Consider the following 18,764-nt stretch of genomic DNA (forward strand, 5'->3'; position numbering starts at 1 on the left):
GTCGTCCTCTACCAGAAATGGACAGACCCAGCAGGCAGAAGATCAGGAAGGACATAACCGAACTCAACAACACCATCAAACAGCTAGATGTAATCGAAATACCACCTCACCCAACAACAGCTGAAAACACATTCTTCTCAAGCTCACAAGCAACATTCACCAAGATAGACCACATTCTGGGCCATAGAACGCACCTTAAGAAGTTAAAAAGCATAGAAATCATACAATAGTTTGCTCTCAGACCACACTAGAAATCAGCATGGGGTATACAGTCAATAATATTGTAATAACTTGGTGTGGCGACAGACGGTAACTAGGTGACAGATGGTAACTAGCAAAGATAACTGGAAAATCCCCAATTACATGGAGGTTACACAACACACTTCTAAATAACACATGGGCCAAAGAGGAATGTCAAGAGAAATTTAAAAATATTTGGGGCTTCCCTGGTGGCGCAGTGGTTGAGAGTCTGCCTGCCGATGCAGGGGGCACGGGTTCGAGCCCTGGTCTGGGAGGATCCCACATGCCGCGGAGCGGCTGGGCCCGTGAGCCACAACTACTGAGCCTGCGCGTCTGGAGCCTGTGCTCCGCAACAAGAGAGGCCGTGATGGTGAGAGGCCCGCGCACCGTGATGAAGAGTGGCCCCCGCTTGCCGCAACTGGAGAAAGCCCTCGCAAAGAAACGAAGACCCAACACAGCCATAAATTAATTAATTAATTAATTAATTTAAAAAAAAAGTGAATAAAAAAAATTATAAAAATATTTGAACTAAATGAAAATTAAAGCACGACTTATCCAAAATTGTGGATGCGGTGAAAGCAGTACCTAGAGGGAAATTTATAGCACTGAATGTGCACATATTAGAAAAGAAGAAACATCTAAAATCAGTCATCTAAGTTTCCACCTTAGGAAACTAGTAAAGAAGAGCAGAGTAAATGCAAAGTAAGTGGAATAAAAGAAATAAGAATTCAAGAAAAAAAAATTAATGAAATTGAAAATAGGTAATCAATAAAAAAATCAACAAAACAAAAGCTGCCTCTTTGAAAAGATCAATAAAATTGATAGCCAGGCTATCTATGAAAAAAAGGGGACACAAATTACTGACATCAGAAATGTAAAAGGGAACATCAGTACAGATACCATGGCCATTAAAAGGATAATAAAGAGATAATATGAAAAAAATCTATGACCATAAATTTGATAACCTAGATAAAATGGACTGATTCCTTGAAAAACACAATATGCCAAAACTCACACAAGAAGAAACAGACAATCTGAATAGGCCTATATCTATTAAAGAAACAGAATCAATAAGTAATAATCTTCCAAAACAGAAAGCACCAGGCCAGATGGGTTCACTGGTGAATTCTACCACACTTAAGAAGAAGTTATACCAATTCTCTACAATCTCTTTCAGAGGATAGAAGCAGAGGGAATACTTCCTAACTCATTCTATGAGGCCAGCATCACCCTAACACCAAAACCAGACAAAGACATTACAAGAAAAGAAAACTGCAGACCAATAGTGCTCATGAACATAGATACAAAAATCCTCATCAAAGTATTAGCAAATCAAATCCAACAATGTATAAAAAGAATTGTATACCACAACCAAGTAGGATTTATCTCAGATATGCAAGCCTGGTTCAACATTCAACAACCAATTGATGTAATCCATCACATCAAGAGGCTAAAAAAGAAAAATCACATGATCATGTCAATAGATGCATAAAAAGCATTTGACAAAATCCAACACCCATTCATGATAAAGACTTTCAATAATCTAGGAATAGAGGGGGATAAAGAATATCTACAAAAAACCTACAGGTAGTTATGAAGAACCTAGGGGCAGGATGGGAATAAAGATGCAGACCTACTAGAGAATGGACTTGAGGACACGGGGAGGGGGAAGGGTAAGCTGTGACAAAGTGGGAGAGTGGCATGGACATATATACACTACCAAACGTAAAACCGATAGCTAGTGGGAAGCAGCCGCATAGCACAGGGAGATCAGCTCAGTGCTTTGTGACCACCTAGAGGGGTGGGATAGGGAGGGTGGGAGGGAGGGAGACGCAAGAGGGAAGAGATGTGGGGATATATGTATATGTATAGCTGATTCACTTTGTTATAAAGCAGAAACTAACACACCATTGTGAAGCAATTATACTCCAATAAAGATGTTAAAAAAAACCAACACCTACAGGTAACATCATACTTAGTGGTGAGAAACTAGACGCTGTCCCGCCAAGATGAGGTAAAAGGCTAGGATGTTCCTCTCACCACCCATCTTCAGCATTGTACTAGAAGTCCTAGCGAATGCAGTAAGAAAAGGAGATAAAAACCTCGGCTCTGTGAAAGACGATATCAAGAGAATGAGAAGAAAGGCCACAGACTTGGGGAAAATGTTTGCAAATATGATAAAGACTGTTATTCAAAATGTACAAAGACGGGGCTTCCCTGGTGGCGCAGTGGTTGAGAGTCTGCCTGCCAATGCAGGGGACACGGGTTCGAGCCCCGGTCTGGGAGGATCCCGCACGCCGCGGAGCAACTAGGCCCGTGAGCCACAACTACTGAGCCTGCGCGTCTGGAGCCTGTGCTCCGCAACAAGAGAGACCGCGATAGTGAGGGGCCCGCGCACCGCGATGAAGAGTGGCCCCCACTTGCCGCAACTGGAGAAAGTCCTCGCACAGAAACGAAGACCCAGCACAGCTATAAATTAAAAAAAAAAAAAAAAAAAAAAAAAGCCAGACACTTAGCTCTTAAAAAAAAAAAAAAAATTACAAAGAACTCTTAACACTCAGTGATAAGAAAACAAACAACCTTGTCAAAAACTGGGCCAAAGGCCTTAACAGACACCTCACCAAAGAAAATACACAGATGGCAAATAAGCATATGAAAATTTGCTGCACATCACAGGTTATCAGGGAAATGCAAATTCAAACAATAATGGGATAGCACTGTACACCCATTAGCATGGCCAAATCTGGAACACTGATAACACCAAATACTGGTGAAGGTGTGGAGCAACAGGAACTCTCATTCACTGCTGGTGGGGATGCGTACGGTACAGCCGCTGTGGAAGACAGTTTGGCAGTTTCTTGCAAAACTAAACATAGTCTTACCACAAGATCCAGCAGTTGTGCTCCTTAGTATTTAGCCAAAGGAGTTGAAAACTTATGTCCACACAAATACCTGCACACAGGTATTTAGAGGAGCTTCATTCATAATTGCCAAAACGTGGAAGCAACTGAGATGTCCTTTAGTAGGTGAGTGGATATGTAAACTGTGGTACATCCAGACAGTGGAATATTACTCAGTGCTAAAAAGAAATGAGCTATCAAGCCATGAAAAAATATAGATGAAACTTACATGCATATTAAATGAAAAAAGTCAGTCTAAAAAGGCCACATACTATATGATTCCAACTATATAACATTCTAGAAAAGGTAAAACTATGGAGACAGTAAAAAGATCAGTAGTTTGCTAGGGTTTGGGGGAGGGATGAACAGGTGGAGCACAGAGATTTTTAGGGCAACGAAAATGCTGTATGATACCACAGTGATGGGTACATGTCACTAGACGTTTGTCCACACCCATAGAGTGTACAACACCAAGAGTGAACCTTAATGTAAACTGTGGACTTCGGGGGATGATGATGGCGTGGAAGTGTAGGTTCATCAGTTGTGACAAACGTACCTTCTGGTGGAGGACGCTGACGACAGGGAGGCTGTGCATGAGTGGGGGTGGGAAGATATGGGAACTCTCTGTGCCTTCCTCTCAATTTTGCTGCGAGCTTAAAACTGCCGTAAAAAACAGTCTTTAGAAAAAGACAACCCAATAAAAAAAGTGCGAAGGACTTGACGAGGTGCTTCTGCAAAGAAGATATACAAATGGCCAACAACCCCATGAAAAGATGCTCAGCATCCGTCAGGGAGATGAAAATCACAGCCACAGTGAGACAACACTTCACACCCACTAGGATGGCGGTCACGGAAAAAACAGGTAATAACAAACGCTTGCGAGGACGTGAAGAAACGGGAACCCTCATACACCGTTGGTGCAATGCAAAATGTGTAGCCACTCTGGAAAACAGACGATGTCACCTCCTCACATGGTTAAACACAGAATAACTATATGCACCAGCAACTGCATGCCTAGATATATATCCATGTACACCCAAGAGAACTGAAAACATGTCCACACAAAAGGGCACACACAGATGTCCAAAACAACATTGTTCATAATAGCCAGAGGGAGTAAGCAATCCTCTTTTGCATCAACTAAGGAGTGGATAAATGATACAAATAAACGGAATATTTTCGGCAAATAAAAGAAATGATGTACTGACACAGGCCACAACACGCGTGAACTTTGAAAACATCATTTTAAGTGAAAGAAGCCAGTCACAAAACACTGTATGATTCCACTTATATGAAACATGCAGAATAGGCAAATCCGTAGAAACAAAGTAGTTTAGTGATTGCCTAGGTCAGGGGCGTGCTGGGAAGTTGGAGGATGGTCCCTCGGGGGCGAAGGGTTTCTTTTGGGGTGAGGAAAATGTTCCAAGGGTGATTGTGGCGATGGACGTACAGTTCTGTAAATATATGAAAAGCCATTGAATTGTAAGAGGGTGAATTGTACGGTATGTGAATTATACCTCAGTGATGAAGAGGGAAGAGAAAGAAAGAAGAGAAACGAAAAGGAAAAAAAAGGCAGGCAGGCAGGAGGAAGGTGGCAGGTAGGCGCGCCTGACCCTGGGCCTCTGGGAGCAGGGAGCGCCCAGGAGGTCAGCGGTGCGGGGAAGAGGGGCTAAAGGCTAAAGAGGGAGATGACCTCTGCTCTGCCCGCGGCCCCTCCACCTCCTGCGCTCGCTCCCGTAGGAAGAGAAGATGCCCAAATTCGACTCCTGGGGTTTAGACGGGTTTGCAGTGGGGACGGGAAGCTTCAGGGGCCCTGTGGGTGGATCTGGGCCACGTGGCCTCTGTGTCTGAACGAGTGATGGCTGCCTGCACGTCCGTCCGGCAAGTGTCTGGGCTCTCCTTCCAGGGGCCCTGCACGTGGAGAGCACAGGGCAGCACACACCCCGCCCGCAGGCCCTGCAGCAGAAAGGACTTGGCGTCCAGGAGCCAAGCGGAGCCGGAGCCCGGAGGCCTGTCCTTGCCCAGCAGCGCCCCCTGCCAGAGGCAGGGCCCACTGCACGCTGTTTACAAATTGGGGCGCTGCCCGCTCCCCGGGAGAGCTCGTAGCAGCTGAGTGTGATCTGCGGGGCCTGTGACTCTCTGCCCAATATCCCCACTGGGGCGCGCGGACTTGAACTTGACCACTAGCAAGCGAAGGGCCCAGCAGGGGGGATGGCCAAAGGGAGAGGTCCCTGTGCCACGAGCCGTCTCGGTTTTACGTGAAACAACAGCAGCTGCCCTTGGGGGGGGCTCAGCTTCCGCCCTGGCACCGGGAGCGCAGCCCTGGCCTAGCGGGACCTCGGGTCCCAGAGGGGCCCTAAGAGCCTGCCTGCTTCGCCGATGGCCCAGCTAAGCTGCGCCCCATGGTGTCCACTGGGGGGCAGCAGCTGTCCGGCTCCAGCGCCCACTCCGGAAGCGGCGCCGGGTCAGTCAGCGCGTGGGCAGAACTGGAAGGACCGGCTCCCCGCCCTCCCCCGGCCGCGGAAGCAGCGCTGAGGAACGCGCCAGGTTTGCACTGACGTGCGGGGGCTGCTAAGTGCCTGCTTGAGGGTCAGCCGACTGCCGGCTGAAGGGCCAGATCGTAAACACTTCTCACCCCTTGCACCATATATGGTCTCCTCGCATACGCCTCTTTGCCCCTTTTGTTTTTGTTTTCACAGCCCTTTAAAAACACAAACCACACTCGCAGGTCCCAGGTCACGCAGACGGGCCTGGGCGGGGTTCCGTGGGCCGCGCTTTGCGGGAACCCAGATGCGCCCACGCCTTTGCTCCGAGCCCTCACGGCCACGATGTGCAGAGGTTCACAACCGGACCCTCCGCAGAAAAAGCCGGCGCTGCCACCGGACAGAGCCCAGCCCGGCCACCTAAGGATGCCCATCTTTGGGAACAGACTGCAGCTGATGGTTGCATGGTCCGGGTCCCTCGGGCAGGTGCCCAGGGTGGGGCTGTTCTCTGATGGGACTGACGGGGACGCCCCTGTGTCCCTCCTCGTACCAGGGATGGCAATGCAGCCACCACCATGACCCAGCGAAAGAAAGGGCTCTGCGTTAGGGGCACAAAATCCACTGCCACACTCCAGGCCTGTGTCCACAGAAGCGGCCTCGTGAACCACCTCTGACCCCTCCCAGGCCCAGCATGGGGGTCTCACTGCTGTTGACACTTTGCCGTCACGGTGCTGCCCTTCCAGCCTCATCAGCCCACTCTGGCCACGGCACTGCCACCATCGACTCCCTGGACCATTTGTGTCTGGCAGCGACGGGCCGGGGTCTCAAGGGCCCCCGCAGTGGTTACAGTCAGGTGTCCAATGAGCGTTCCGTGCTCCCCATCCTCTGAGGGCACCTGGTGTCACGACCCTGGACCAGCCTCCTCAAAATCATCCCGAAAGGCTTCTGCCCCTGCAGCCTCGCCTGCCCGGGTCCTTGCACCCTGGCCGGGCTGTTTGCTCACCAAACGTGGCCCCAGGAAGGGTTCAGCTGCCCTTGGCTGCCCTCTGGATGGTGGCCAGGACTAAGGGGGGGTGTGGGTACAGGGTTACACAGCCCTCCTTTGAAAACAGGGACTTGCCCGGACCGTTCCTGGCACCGTGATGCAGCCCTCTCCCTGAGAGCAGCCCTGCCCAGCCTGGTAGGTGCGCCCCCAGGGGCAGCCCCCCTACAGGGGCTGCGGGATTTGAATTTCACTTTCTGTTGGATGACAGAGTTCCAGGTCTTGGAGACACTGTCACTTGGTTGAGGACACTGTGTGTTGCCATCTGTGGTGGTCCACGGGGGCCCCTGTGGGGGATGTAATGGTGTCTGTACATGTTAACGCAAATGCCTGTTGCTTTTGCACCTGAGCCCTCCTGGTGACAGGTGTGGGTGTGAGCAGAGGATGGCTAGGGGAGGAGGTGATTAATGGGACCAGGACGGGCGCACTGGCTTTGTGGCTGAGAAGTGAGAGCACTGAACCCACACCTGGGCAGGGACCACCTCAGCTCCCAGGGGTGCCGGGGGAGGTGACTGCTCTTGGCCCCTAGATCCAGCGCCTGGATCCAATTAATTTAATCAATTTAAGTGGCCAATTTAACAGATTAAAGGTGAGAATCATATAATCATCTTTATAGGTACAGAGATGGTATTTACTAAGAGCCAACATCCACATGTGATAAAAATTCCCTGAATATGAGACTAGGAATAGGAATATGAGGGGACATTCTAATCTGAAAAAGGGCATCTTGAAAACAAACAGGAAGAAACATCATGTTTAATCGTGAAACATGGAACACTTTCTTTTTGGGTCCTGCTAACACGCCATGTATCTAGCCAGCACGGCAAGGCAAAAAATGAATCAAAATGCAAAATGATTAGAAAGGGAGAAACAACTATCATCAGGTGCAAATGCTATGAATGTGAATGTGGAAAGATCCAAAAGAATCCAGATAATGCAGCAGAATTAATAAGAGGCTTGGCCTGGTTTTTACATATAAAATTAGAAAAGGTAAGAACTCAATTGTGATTCTACATTCACAGCAGTAAGTACTTCGAAAAGAAATGAAGAAAAGACACCATTTACAATAGTATAGAAAACAGCAAGTCCTTAAGAATAAATCTAACAAAAGATGTGCATGGCTTCCCCGCCATCAGTTCTAAAACTGTATTGAGAACGTCAGAGACAATCTAAATAAACACAGGAACGTTCTCTGTTCCTGGGCCACGCGAGTCAACCCAGGTAAAGGTATCAGTTCTCGCATCAGTCTTCATACTCCACGCAATCCCAGTAAAAATCCCGGCAGACGTGTGTCTGTGTGTGTGTGTAACCTGATAAGCCAACTGTAAATTTTATATGAAAAGGCAAAGCCAAGAAGGACCAAGACTTCCTGGAGAAGAAAAGATGGAAGGACTTGCTGGCCCAGGATGGATGCTGTAGCAGACGCTGGGCTCTCACAAGGAATGGTCATCGGACAGGTGGGCAGGAGGGGGGCCGGGAGACGGCCCAGGCGCACACTCGGCGGGGGGGACGGGGGGGTGCCTACCTCGTGCCCAGCTCCACATGTGCAGGCACGGAGGTGTGAGCGACCAAGCCGCACGGCAGAGACGCTGTTGTGGGGGGCCATGGAGAGCGTATTCAAGACTTCGAGGTGATTTTTCAAATAAGGCACAGGACGTCCCCGGCGGTCCAGTGGTGAAGAATCCACCTTCCAACGCAGGGGACGCAGGTTCCATCCCCGGTCAGGGAACTAAGATCCCACGTGCCGCGGGTAACTGAGCCCGCACGCCACAACTAGCGAGCCCGCGCACAGCAACGGAAGATCCCACAACCACAACTAAGACCCAACGCAGCCAAATAAATAAATAAAATGTTAAAAAAAAAAATAAGGCACAAAAAACCTCTGACCATAAAAATAAAGACGGGTACGTTTACTGCATTAAACTCAAGAGTGCCTATTCACCCAAAGGCGCACCGAAGAGCATGAAGTAAGGTGCAGAGAAAAGGGAAAAGATGTTCGCAACACTCGTGACCTGGTGTATGTACACAAACTCCCATAAAGTAACAAGAAAAAAGGGAACTCGGTAGAAAAGAGGAAAGACTTAACAGGGGGCTTACAAATGAGGAAATCCAACGGTAAGCGAACAAGATGTGCTCAGCCTCACGAACGAAAAAGAACAGAAGAACCTCGTTTTCACAACCGTCCACAACCACCAGGTTGGCAAGCGTGTCCTGCGGCGGGAACACCCGTGGCCTCTGTACCTAACGAGCTGGCGGCGGGTGCGGGTGGAGCCAGCAACCACAGGCCTTAACTCGGGGCCGCCGTCCCTCGGGGCTGGCATCACATCTGCTCTTTTGCTGCACACTTACGTTGGGTCCCCTTTTCTGCCCGTGTTTAGGAAAACAGAGTCAGGGTGAGGAGTCACCGTTGGATGGGGGGGGGCGCTGCAGGCTGGAGTGAGGGTCCCTGGGGCCGTGGCCACCTGCCGGGTGGGACCGCCCGCCCCGCCCTCCCTGCTTCCTGCACCCCGTCTTCCTCGGCTGGCCTGGCCCCCGTCCCGTGGCTCCCACAGACGCTCTGCCCAGTTTCCTTCCTGCCTTTGAAGTCCGGCGCTCAGGTGTGTGCGGTGCGTGCAGAGGCCTCCGGCCTGCCTGCCAGCACTCGGCCCCCGCCGGCTCCCCTCTCCGCCGCCGCCAGATGGCTGCCGCCCTCCCTACGGGGCGGCGCCAGGGCAGAGCAGGGCCGGGGCCACCTGGGCCGGAGCGTGCTTGGACTGCCTTCCTCCAGGGAAGAACGCCTGAACCTCCGGTGGGGCGGGCGGGGGCTGGTGGCGTGGGGAGCGGCACGGCACCCCCCACCCCACCGGGGTCCCTCTCCTTCTTCAGGGCCAGTGAATGCTACTCGCACAGAATATCAGTCTTACTATTATTATTTTTCTACTTGCAACAGCACTCTGTAAAGCACGCAACACGCGGGAAAACAGGAGAAAGGACTCAACCCCGACCCCCTGCCTGGCGCCAGCGTGCTCTTCAGCCACTGACGTATTGGAAACCTGACGTGGGCCCGGCCGTCGGCTGGGTCCGGGCCCGCAACGTGCCGCCCTGCGCCCGCTGCCCCTCAGGACCTGAGGCCAGCCAGGTGAGCCTGGGCTGGTCCCCTGGGGAGGCCCCGAGGCCACGTGCAGCAGGAAGGGGGCCCGCGGGGCGTGGAGGAAGCCTGCCCTTGACCTGGGGGTGCGTGTGGCCCGCAGAGGGAAAGGCACCCAGGCCTTTCTCGCAGGAGGGGCCGGCCCTCCCTCCGCTGGGCCAGGAGAAAGCGCAGAGAGATGGCCTGGTGGCATTTCCGACTTGGATAAAACTGGGAGAGAGCGGAAATGTCCTGGAGAGTCTCTCGGAGGCCACTTGCAGCCGAAAGCGTGTGACATGTGTCTGGCTGGTCCCTGAACTGGGCAGCTTGGGGCTGGCTGGTGCCACCCTCGCTGGGCGAGGGGCTGCTCTGGGCCAGGCGGGCAAGCCTGGAGGAGAGCTGGGGACCCTGCGGTCACAGCACCCCAGCTCTGCAAACATCAGATGCGAAAGGGCGGGGCCTTGGTTCCTGCTTTGGCTTCTCTGCCAGAAATAAAACAATAAAGCTCTGGGGCCTTTTATAAGCTTGTTTTGAAAAATGTAGGCATGCCTTTGATTTCCTGGCAGCTTCCTGGGGAACCAGGGTTCCTTCCACAAGCACAGCTCGGGGCTGGGCTCCTGCTCTCAGGGCAGCCGTGGGCAGCGCCCTGGGCCCCCGGGCGAGGTGGGGCCCTGGACACGCAGACCCGGCGCGGAGGGGAGGCTGGCCCTCGCCTGAGCGCCGGGGAGCCGGGTGGCCGCGCCTGGCTGCGGGAGGGCCACCGGGGCCGGGGAAGGGCCACTGCTGAGCAGCCAGGCGCGGCCTGCGGCGGGGCACCGGCTGGCTTCAGCGCCCAGCGTCCGGGGGAGCAGGCATCCCGCAGCGCGGGGGCGACGGCCCTTCCCCCTCCCAGGCCGGGCCCTCAGGGCGCAGGCGCTGGGGCCGCACTCTCTGCCGCCTCCCTCCCCTGCCCCCTGCCGTCAGCTGTCCGGGGCCTCCCTGTGGCCACCCTCTCGTCTCCCGCCGGGCCTTGTGGCCCTGCCTACGGCCCAGAGCCCAGGCCCTTGAGCCCCACCCCCCTCCAACAGGGGCTGCCTCTCCGGTGGGCGGGGGGTCCAGGCACCTGCCTCTCCCGTGTCCTGTCCCTCCAGCTGTCCTCACGGCCCTTCCCTTCCTTCCCTGTGTAGGTGGCAGCTCCTGCCTCACCTCTGGCACGCCTGGGCCAGGTGCCCCCCTAGGACCAGATCCCAAGCCCCCAGAGGCCCCTGGACATGCCCTGCGCGTGGGCACCCACGCCCCCCTCCCCTGGGCCCAGCACAGCCTGACCTTGCTGCCCCGAGCTCTGGGGCCACGTCGGGTCCCCTGTCACCCTGCAGCCACCGCCCCTGGCTGCCACCTCCAGTGCAGGCACGGTGCGCCTCTGCTCCCACACCTAGGCCTCTCACCCTGCCAGTCGCTCTGGGGACGGTGGCCACTCCCCCGGGACACCAGCCCTACCCCAGGCCCCATCCCCAGCAAGCTCCAGAGCTGCCGGTGCCCGACAGCCCCTCTGCCCAGAGCAGCTGGCGGGAAATATTCGCTGCAGGATGTATGTGAGGGCCCGAGGGGGCTGCGTCTGGCCCTCGACCAGGCCCCTGGACCTGCCTGGAGGACAGCGTGGTCCTGGGACCTATACCCAGACACGGTGCCCACTCCTCCCACCCTGGACTCAGCCCCCAGCACTCAGACTTCTGCCCAAGCCAAGCCCTCGGGCTGGGGAGCACGGTAATGCTTCGCACACAGCAGGCGTTTAATGAAGGACTTGCCCAAGTGTGTAAACAGCCAGTTTATGGCTGTTGAGGCTCTGAGGCTGGACCCCCTGTGGGGAGGTACGGGTTAGGGGGGGTAGCGGGGGGAGGGAACGAGCTGGGCAGCGCCCTCCAGCCGCCTGGTTTCAGAGCCATGGGAGAAGTGTCCACTGGGGCCCAGGCTCCTCCCGCTTGTTCTGTCCCTGGGCCTGCCCACTGTCCCCACCCCATCGTCGACTGGACCACAGGTACCCTGCGTGGCCTGGAATCTGCTGGCGGGCCGGAAGCTGTGCCCTTCAGGCTGACTCAGGTCAGCTGAGGAGGCCCCCTTCCCCCAGCAGAGGAGGGTGTAAATAAGGACGCCCTCTGGGCAGCAGGGGGCAGTGGGGAGACAGCCCTGAAAAGCACATTCCTTGGGACCTAGCCAGCCCCCTCGGAGGAACTTACTGTGAGGAACGGAGAGAACAAAAGACCTGCGGGGACAAAGATGTGCGTAGGATGGATGTGCACCAGAGCGTCCCGGGAGACACTGAAGCCACCCACACAGCCCACAAGCTGTGACTGCTTGAAAGAATTATGGCATAGCCATAGGATGGAATAGTATACTGTCACCAAAAAGCACATTTTTCACAGCAAACTTAAGGCACTGGAAAATGCTCACGGTAAAACATTGAACAAAATATGCAAAATGGAAATTTGTATGAAATGGCAGCCCCAAACGCGCTTGAAAGCGCATCAGGAAGGATGTCGCCAAAACGTTCAGAGTGCTTGTTTGGGAAGATGGAATTATGGGCGTATCATCCCGACAATCAGAAGATGAACAGCCGACATTTACGGAGCTGCTTCTACAAGCTAGATCTCTTCCAGAGGCCGGGAGAGCACCGTGAACAGAAGAGACAAAATTTTAAGACTAAAAATAAAACACTGCTGCTGGTGCGTGCCCACTCCTTGACCCAGAGCTAGGGCTCCATCCAGGTTTCGGGATGAATGTGTAACTAAATGAATTAGCAAATAAGTCAATGGTGAGTGAACGGTGGGTTGTCCTGGAGGCACGCTGTGGCAAGCTGGTCATTTCTAGCTTCACACAGCCCCTGAGAGCTGAGGAGGGGGACACCTGAGTCCTTCCCAGCCGGCCAGGCTGGCTTCCCAGTGAGGGTGGCCAGGTGTGTGCCCAGGGCTCCGGGTGTTCCTGCCAGAAGGCATTCCCTAGAGGTTACGTTAGGTTTTGACAGAATGTCAAACTTACAGAAAAATTGCAAGGCACTCCTCACACTTTTGATCCACATTCACCAAGTGCTAGGATTCTGCCCCATTTGCTGCATCATGCTCTCTCTCCTTCTACACAGATGTTTCCTGAACCACTTGAGACTACCCTGCAGAAGTGATGACCCTTTACCCCCGAGCCCTCTACTGTGTATTCCCCTGAGCAAGGACATCCTCTACTGAGAACACACACGGTTACCTGGGGCAGGACACTCAGCACCGAGGCAGTGCGATCGGTACCACTTTCTCCCTCGTTTATACATTTAATCATGTATTTATGCTCGTATCGGCGTGAACGCACTGGCTCCCCTTTCCTTAAGGGACTGAAGTCTGTTACCACCACTAACTTAATGCTTCACTTGTCCAGCCATGGCCAGCGAGAGCCCCTTTCGGATGGCCTCTGTGTCCTTTTGCCACATCTCGATCATTCTTTGATCACTCTATTACTTTCTGGCACAAGCTTTTCCAAGCTCATTTTCTTCTTTTCCTGCCGTGGCCGTATAATCTCCAAAGAGCCCCAGCTCCTTTCAGTGGCGACTGGTGTTTGGGAACCAGGATCTGAGCCCGAGGACTGCTCACGGCCGCTGAGGTGTCCCTGCTTTGCATTTCCCTCGGTGGGCAGACGCACCTACATACCTGCGTCCACATCCCTCATCATGATGTCCAAATACAGTCAAACACACGTGGGTGCCATGACCGTGTACTGATGTGCCTTGCGGGGCACACGCCCCGTGCAGGGTAAACAACCGAGGTGGGGTCAGAAGCGACACGCAGGGAGCGCAGGGACCAGGCTGGGGGAGCGGGGTCCGTTCAGGGGAGGAGACCTGCCTGTCCTGGGAGGGGCCCCGAGCTGGCAGCAAGCACAGTGGCTGAGGGTGACCTGTTCTGTATGGCTGGAGCAGAGAGAGGTGGGGGGGGCTGGCGGGGGACGGGGTGGGCACAGGTACACGGGGCCAGACCGCCCAGCCTCAAGGCCAGGGGGCAGGTAAGGGCAGGAGAGAAAGGCAAGGTCTCACTAGCACTGGGCAAGGCTCCCTCGGCCGCCCCACGGACAGGCTGGAGGGGCCGGGCCAGGAGCCGGAGGCCCACGAGGAGGTGCCGCACGCGCCCAGGTCAGCGGGGTGGCCGCCCTGGGAAGTGGGAGTGTTTCCAAGGCAGGGCTGCAGGCCCAGCTGCCTGCTCTGACCACGTGGGAACGAGGGGGGGTCTCAGGGGAGCTCCCAGGGTGGCCGAGGAGGCAGGACTTCTGTGTGGGCCGCACTACGGCCGGGGTGGAATGGCAAGGAGGCAGCGGGACGCAGGAGTCCCGAGGCCCCTGGGCCTGAATCTGAGGCCCACTTCCCTCTCTGGGCAGCAGAGGACTGCACTGCCCACCCTCTGTCGGGCCGCCGGGAGGTCCAGGCCGAGGGGCCAGCCCTGGATCTCGCCCCGGCGCTCTCCCCCGACGTGGGGCTGCCAGGCCACCCCAGGACCCTCCCTCGACCCCTGCCCACCTCCACCTCCGGATCCCCTTGCTTCTGCCCCGCTCCTCCCCAGGTCCCAGCAGGAAGGGAGCATGGGGAGGGGCCTGCCCAGGACCCTGTCTGCCCCCCGGGGGCTGCGGCCTCTCCTCCCAGCCAGGGGGCTCGTGCGTTTCTGCGGGGGCTTCCTCAGGTCAGAAAAGCCGAGCTCCACTGCCAAGCCTGCCTCCGTCTCATGGGTTTTGTCCTGTGGGTCAGGGTGGGTTTTCCAGATGGCTCGGAGCTGGTGGCCAGCCAGCTGACTGTCTTGGTTGGAAACGTGCCACGGGCTGCACAGGTCGGGAAGCCGGGGCTCTCAGAGGAAGCGACCAGCCACCGGTCCCGGGCCGCCTGCGGACCTCCCCTGGGGGGTCGGTCTGGGAGCGGCTGGGCGGGGACTGTGCCCCTGGTGGGGCTGTCAGCGGATGAGCAGACACCAGGTGTGGAGCCAGCCTTGCCTGGGACACTAGAGAGAGGGGCTGCTGGCCAGGGCGCAGGTCAAATCAACTGTCAGCATGTCTTCCCCCGGGCTCGGAGGTGCCACTGCCCGCCCCGGGCCTACACCCTTCCCGTTTCCCACTCAGGGCTCTCCGCGACCGGCCCCAAGGTGCTCCAAAAGACCGGGACAAGGAAAAGTCCCCAGGATTCAGAGGTCAAGGGTGTCACAGCTCCGTGCGTGAGGGGCCAGCAGGGGCTGGAAGAGGCTCTGCGGGGGAAGGACGGAGGGCACAGCAAGGCGGGTACCACGCCGTGCACCACCCCCAGCAGCTCAGCCGTGGAGACGCAGCCGGCAGACCCCGCACCCATGTCTCGGCCACGGCACCCTCGTAACAGACGTGTGGGCCCTCTCAGGGTGCCCGGCACCTTCGCAGACACCGCCCACCTGGCACTCCTTCCCTGATGAGGGAGCAGAAGCGCTCCCTGGGGTTGCCAGTTGGGGCTCCTGATGCCAAATAAACCAAGATCTTCCTCTGCAGCCCTGAGGCCCCACCCTTGGCGGGGGCTGCACCTGGGGGCTTCTGCGGGGAAACGGGGGCTCCTCACCACCGCTGGCCAGGCTCACGGCCTCTCAGTCCCCATGGCCGCCCCGGGCGGACGCTGCACCTCGGCCGGGCCTGCAGGCCACAGCACAGCTGCCGTCTCTACCTGTGAACTTGTCCAGCTTTTTTCCCCTGCAAGGAAGTTCCCTCCCAGCTGCCGCGCTCCACGCCCACCAGCAGGGCCGGCCTGGTCTGTGTTCAGAAGGGACTCTCAACAAGTTTCAGAGCCTCACAAGTTACCACATACGGCTGCTACGACGTGAGAAAGAAGCAAAACGATGGCGCTTTCTAGAAAGGGGGCCACCCCGCACGCGGCAGGACTGAGTCCTTGCCAGGGTCGATTCCGATCAGAAAGCACTGATCTTCACGCAGGGTCACGGCGAGGCCTCCACTCACTCACCCGTGCGGCCATTCACTCCACAAGCCTGCTCTTGGCCGGGCATCGGGCCGGGGACTAGGGGGCAGAGGCCGGGGCGGGGTGTCCAGCCCTGGAGGGTCCTCACTCAGCCGGATGCAGGCACCTGGGCTCGGGGCTGGCTGACGCCGCGCCCGGCTGGACGAGGGTCAGAGACGGGGGCATATGCAGGGAAGCATCCTGTCGGCTGGGCGGGCTGGGAGGCACCGGTCTGACCCACTTGCTTCGGAATAAATGCCTTCTCTTCTCTAACTGGCTTCATTTCTGACCCTCCGCCCTGCTCCCTCCTCGACCACAGAGCCCTGGCAGTTATTTCGGGCAAGGTGTCCTGGGCCCTCCAGATTTCCACTGTCTCTCCTCCTGAGCAAAGAGAGGTGAAGTGGGCTCACTAAGTCCCCATGGGCAGGTGTCTGTCGGACAATCGCTTTTTTCAGGAAAGAGCTCTTGTGGAGACACAGGTTTTGCGAGGAACCACGTGCTGGTTTCGGGTGAAACCGTTACTTTGCTAGCACGTCCCTCCACTTTAGAACCGCGTCTCCAGCTGCTTCGGCAGGGGCAGGTGTTTTTGGTGAGGCTGTTGAGAGGGTCAGCCTTTTAATAATAGTTTCACCTGTGACCTGGAGTGAGGAGGTTGAGCCTGGCCCTCCCCCTTCTAGGATGTATGGGCCTCCCTGGCTCCCGAAGACCCGGAGCACAGCTCTGCCCCCCGCCCCATACTTCCGGAAGTCAGCCTGCCCCTCTGTCCAAGTCCTGGCTCGGGGGACCTTGCACTGGGTGGCACCTACAGAGAGAACGGCTGCCCCTCCCGCCTCCGGCGATGGAACGGCTGTGGTGGGAGGGCAGCTGGTGATGCTGGCGGCCGCGCTGGGGTCGAGCGGAGAGAGGCAGTGTTGACGGGGGAGGTGACAGGGCTGATGGGGGAGCTGGCAGTGCAGGCACTGGTGCTGATGGCGGAGGAGGGGGGAGGTCGAGGTGGTGCTGGAAGTGACAGAGGGCGGGGCGATGGTGTTGGAGGTACAGGGTGCCAGCACTTTTCTAGCTGGGATTCAGGGGACAGCACACGGTGCCCCCCAGCAAATGCTCGACGCAGCGATGAGGCACGACATTGCCTTCCCTCAGTGGCCCCGGGTCCCCCCGGGAGCGGCTCTGTTGTCCTTCAGCCTGAGCTGTCCCCACTCTCCTGAGCTCCCTCTGGGAATCCTGTTTGAAGGTCCGGGCCTGAGTGGCCAGCCCCCAGGCTCAGGAGGAGAGGGAGAGGGAAAGGGCGGCTCAGAGAGGACCAGCTTGCTGAGTCTCCCCCAGCACCCCTGAAAGTCTGGGCGCATCCCAGCCTCCAGCAAGTGGGCCTCAGGTGTCAACTGGGGGCGGGGCCCGTGTGGCCCTGGGAGGGGCTGAGACCTTGGCAGGCCAAGTGAGGAACTGAAGGGGCCAGGAGCCCCACTCGGGAAACTGAGGACCCAGGAAGCACCCGCCTGCTGTCACACTGCTGTCCGTGAAGGAACCGGGAAGGGGCGGGACGGGGCAGGCCTCCCCTCACCCCGCTGCGCTGGGCCCAGCAGGGGCAGACGGCTCAGTGCCCGCAGCCCAAGCCCCAGGCGGTCCGGCAGGGGCAGGGGCCAGGGCCGGGCGCGCCCCGCTCCACTCGCCAAGGTGGCCGGGCCGCAGCTCGGGCCCCCAACCCCGCCCGCCGCTCCCGCGGGCCGCTGTCCGGCCTTGGCCGCCGGAGGGAGGAAGCGCTGTCCTCATTCCACCTCTGGCCGCCACGGTGCCAAGTTGCTGGCGGCGGCGGCGGGACTCGGGGCGGCGGGCAGCGGCCGGGGCGCAGCACCCTCCCTGGCGCCCCCCGCGGGCTCGGGTTACTCACGTAGAGGCCGGAGTGCTCGGCGCCGAAGAACGGGAAGAGCACGGAGAGCGGCCGCAGCCCGGAGCCGCCGTCGTCCTGCTTGGGGGTGACGGCGTCGCCGCGCTCCGCGCCGAACGGGTAGAAGTCGGCGAGGGCCACCGCGCCGCGCACGCCGCGCGCCCCGAGCCCCAGGGCCGCGGCCAGGAGCAGCGCCCAGGTGGCGCCGCGCGGCATCGCCGGGGGTCGGCGGGCGGGGACGGAGCGGGGACACAGCGGGACGGAACGGGGACAGAGAAGGACGGAGCGCGGGACACAGCGAAGACGCAGCGGGGACGGACAGGCGACGAGGAAGGGCCGCAGGGGGACGGAGCGGGGCTTGCGGTCACCGCGGGGCAGGAGCGAGGCCGCGGTCGGGAGTGGCGCGCAGGGCCGGCCGGCCGGGCGTGCGGGCAGCGCGGCCGCGCCGTTGGTGGACTCCGGAGTCCCGCTCCCGCTCGGCCGGGCCGCGCTCCGGTCGCCTCTCGCTGAGGAAGGCGCCGGGCGGGACCGCGTTCGGAGCCGGACCCGCCCCTGCGGCCGCGATTTAAATATCCAACCGGGCGGTCACTCGGGCCTGGGCGGGGCCGGGCCGGGCCATGCAAATTAGGCGGCTCTTAAAGCGCCAAGAGGGGCGGGAGGCCCAGCCCACGGCCCCGCGCCCCCCGGAGGTGACCTGGCCGGCGAGGAGAGGGCTTTGCGGGCGTGCCCTGCAGCCGGGGCCATCCTCCTCCTCCTCCTCCGTGGGTCCCCAGCCGCCCGTGTGGGGCCGGCCCAGAGGCGGTGCCTTGTCCACAAAGCAGTTCCAGGACAGACCCTCAGGCCTGCGTGAGTTGTTGGGCCTGGGGGCAGGCTTCCTGGGTGTCCTTTCAGGCCCCTGTCGCCCAGGGGACCAGGTCACCCTCCTGCCAGCGTGTCGTCGGTCGGGGGCCACCCCGAGCGGTGCTCGGATGAACCCTTCTGGAAGTGGCCAGAGGCCAGCCTCATGCTGCCCACCCAGCTCTGAGGCTTGCCGTCTGGTTTTATGTGAGGAGGACTCTGGCCTGGGCGACTTCAGGGCATTAAGCAAAGTTTCTGCCCTGCATGGCCACATCAGGAGAAATGCTGGGGAAGATGATTTGGGGGCCTAAG

General features: G+C 57.7%; 1 protein-coding gene across 21 annotated transcripts in view; it reads right to left on the reverse strand.

Annotated features, from left to right (window-relative positions):
* Positions 1–18,176, reverse strand: part of SNED1 (sushi, nidogen and EGF like domains 1) — an 89,161-nt gene extending 70,985 nt beyond the window's left edge. For 8 of the 21 annotated variants that reach the window (XM_082396941.1, XM_082396945.1, XM_082396938.1 and 5 more), the window contains exon 1: positions 17,619–18,175. In XM_082396941.1, the coding sequence (XP_082253067.1) occupies positions 17,619–17,831 (213 nt within the window). In that variant the 5' untranslated portion in view covers positions 17,832–18,175. Of the gene's footprint in view, positions 1–17,618 lie in introns of all 21 variants that reach the window. The other 13 variants (XR_014246024.1, XR_014246025.1, XR_014246026.1 and 10 more) reach the window with 4 other exon arrangements.
* Between the last annotated feature and the right edge of the window lie 588 nt (positions 18,177–18,764).

This window comes from Balaenoptera borealis (assembly GCF_965194805.1).
Source record: "Balaenoptera borealis genome assembly, chromosome: 6".
Classification (NCBI taxonomy): Eukaryota; Metazoa; Chordata; class Mammalia; order Artiodactyla; family Balaenopteridae; genus Balaenoptera; species Balaenoptera borealis.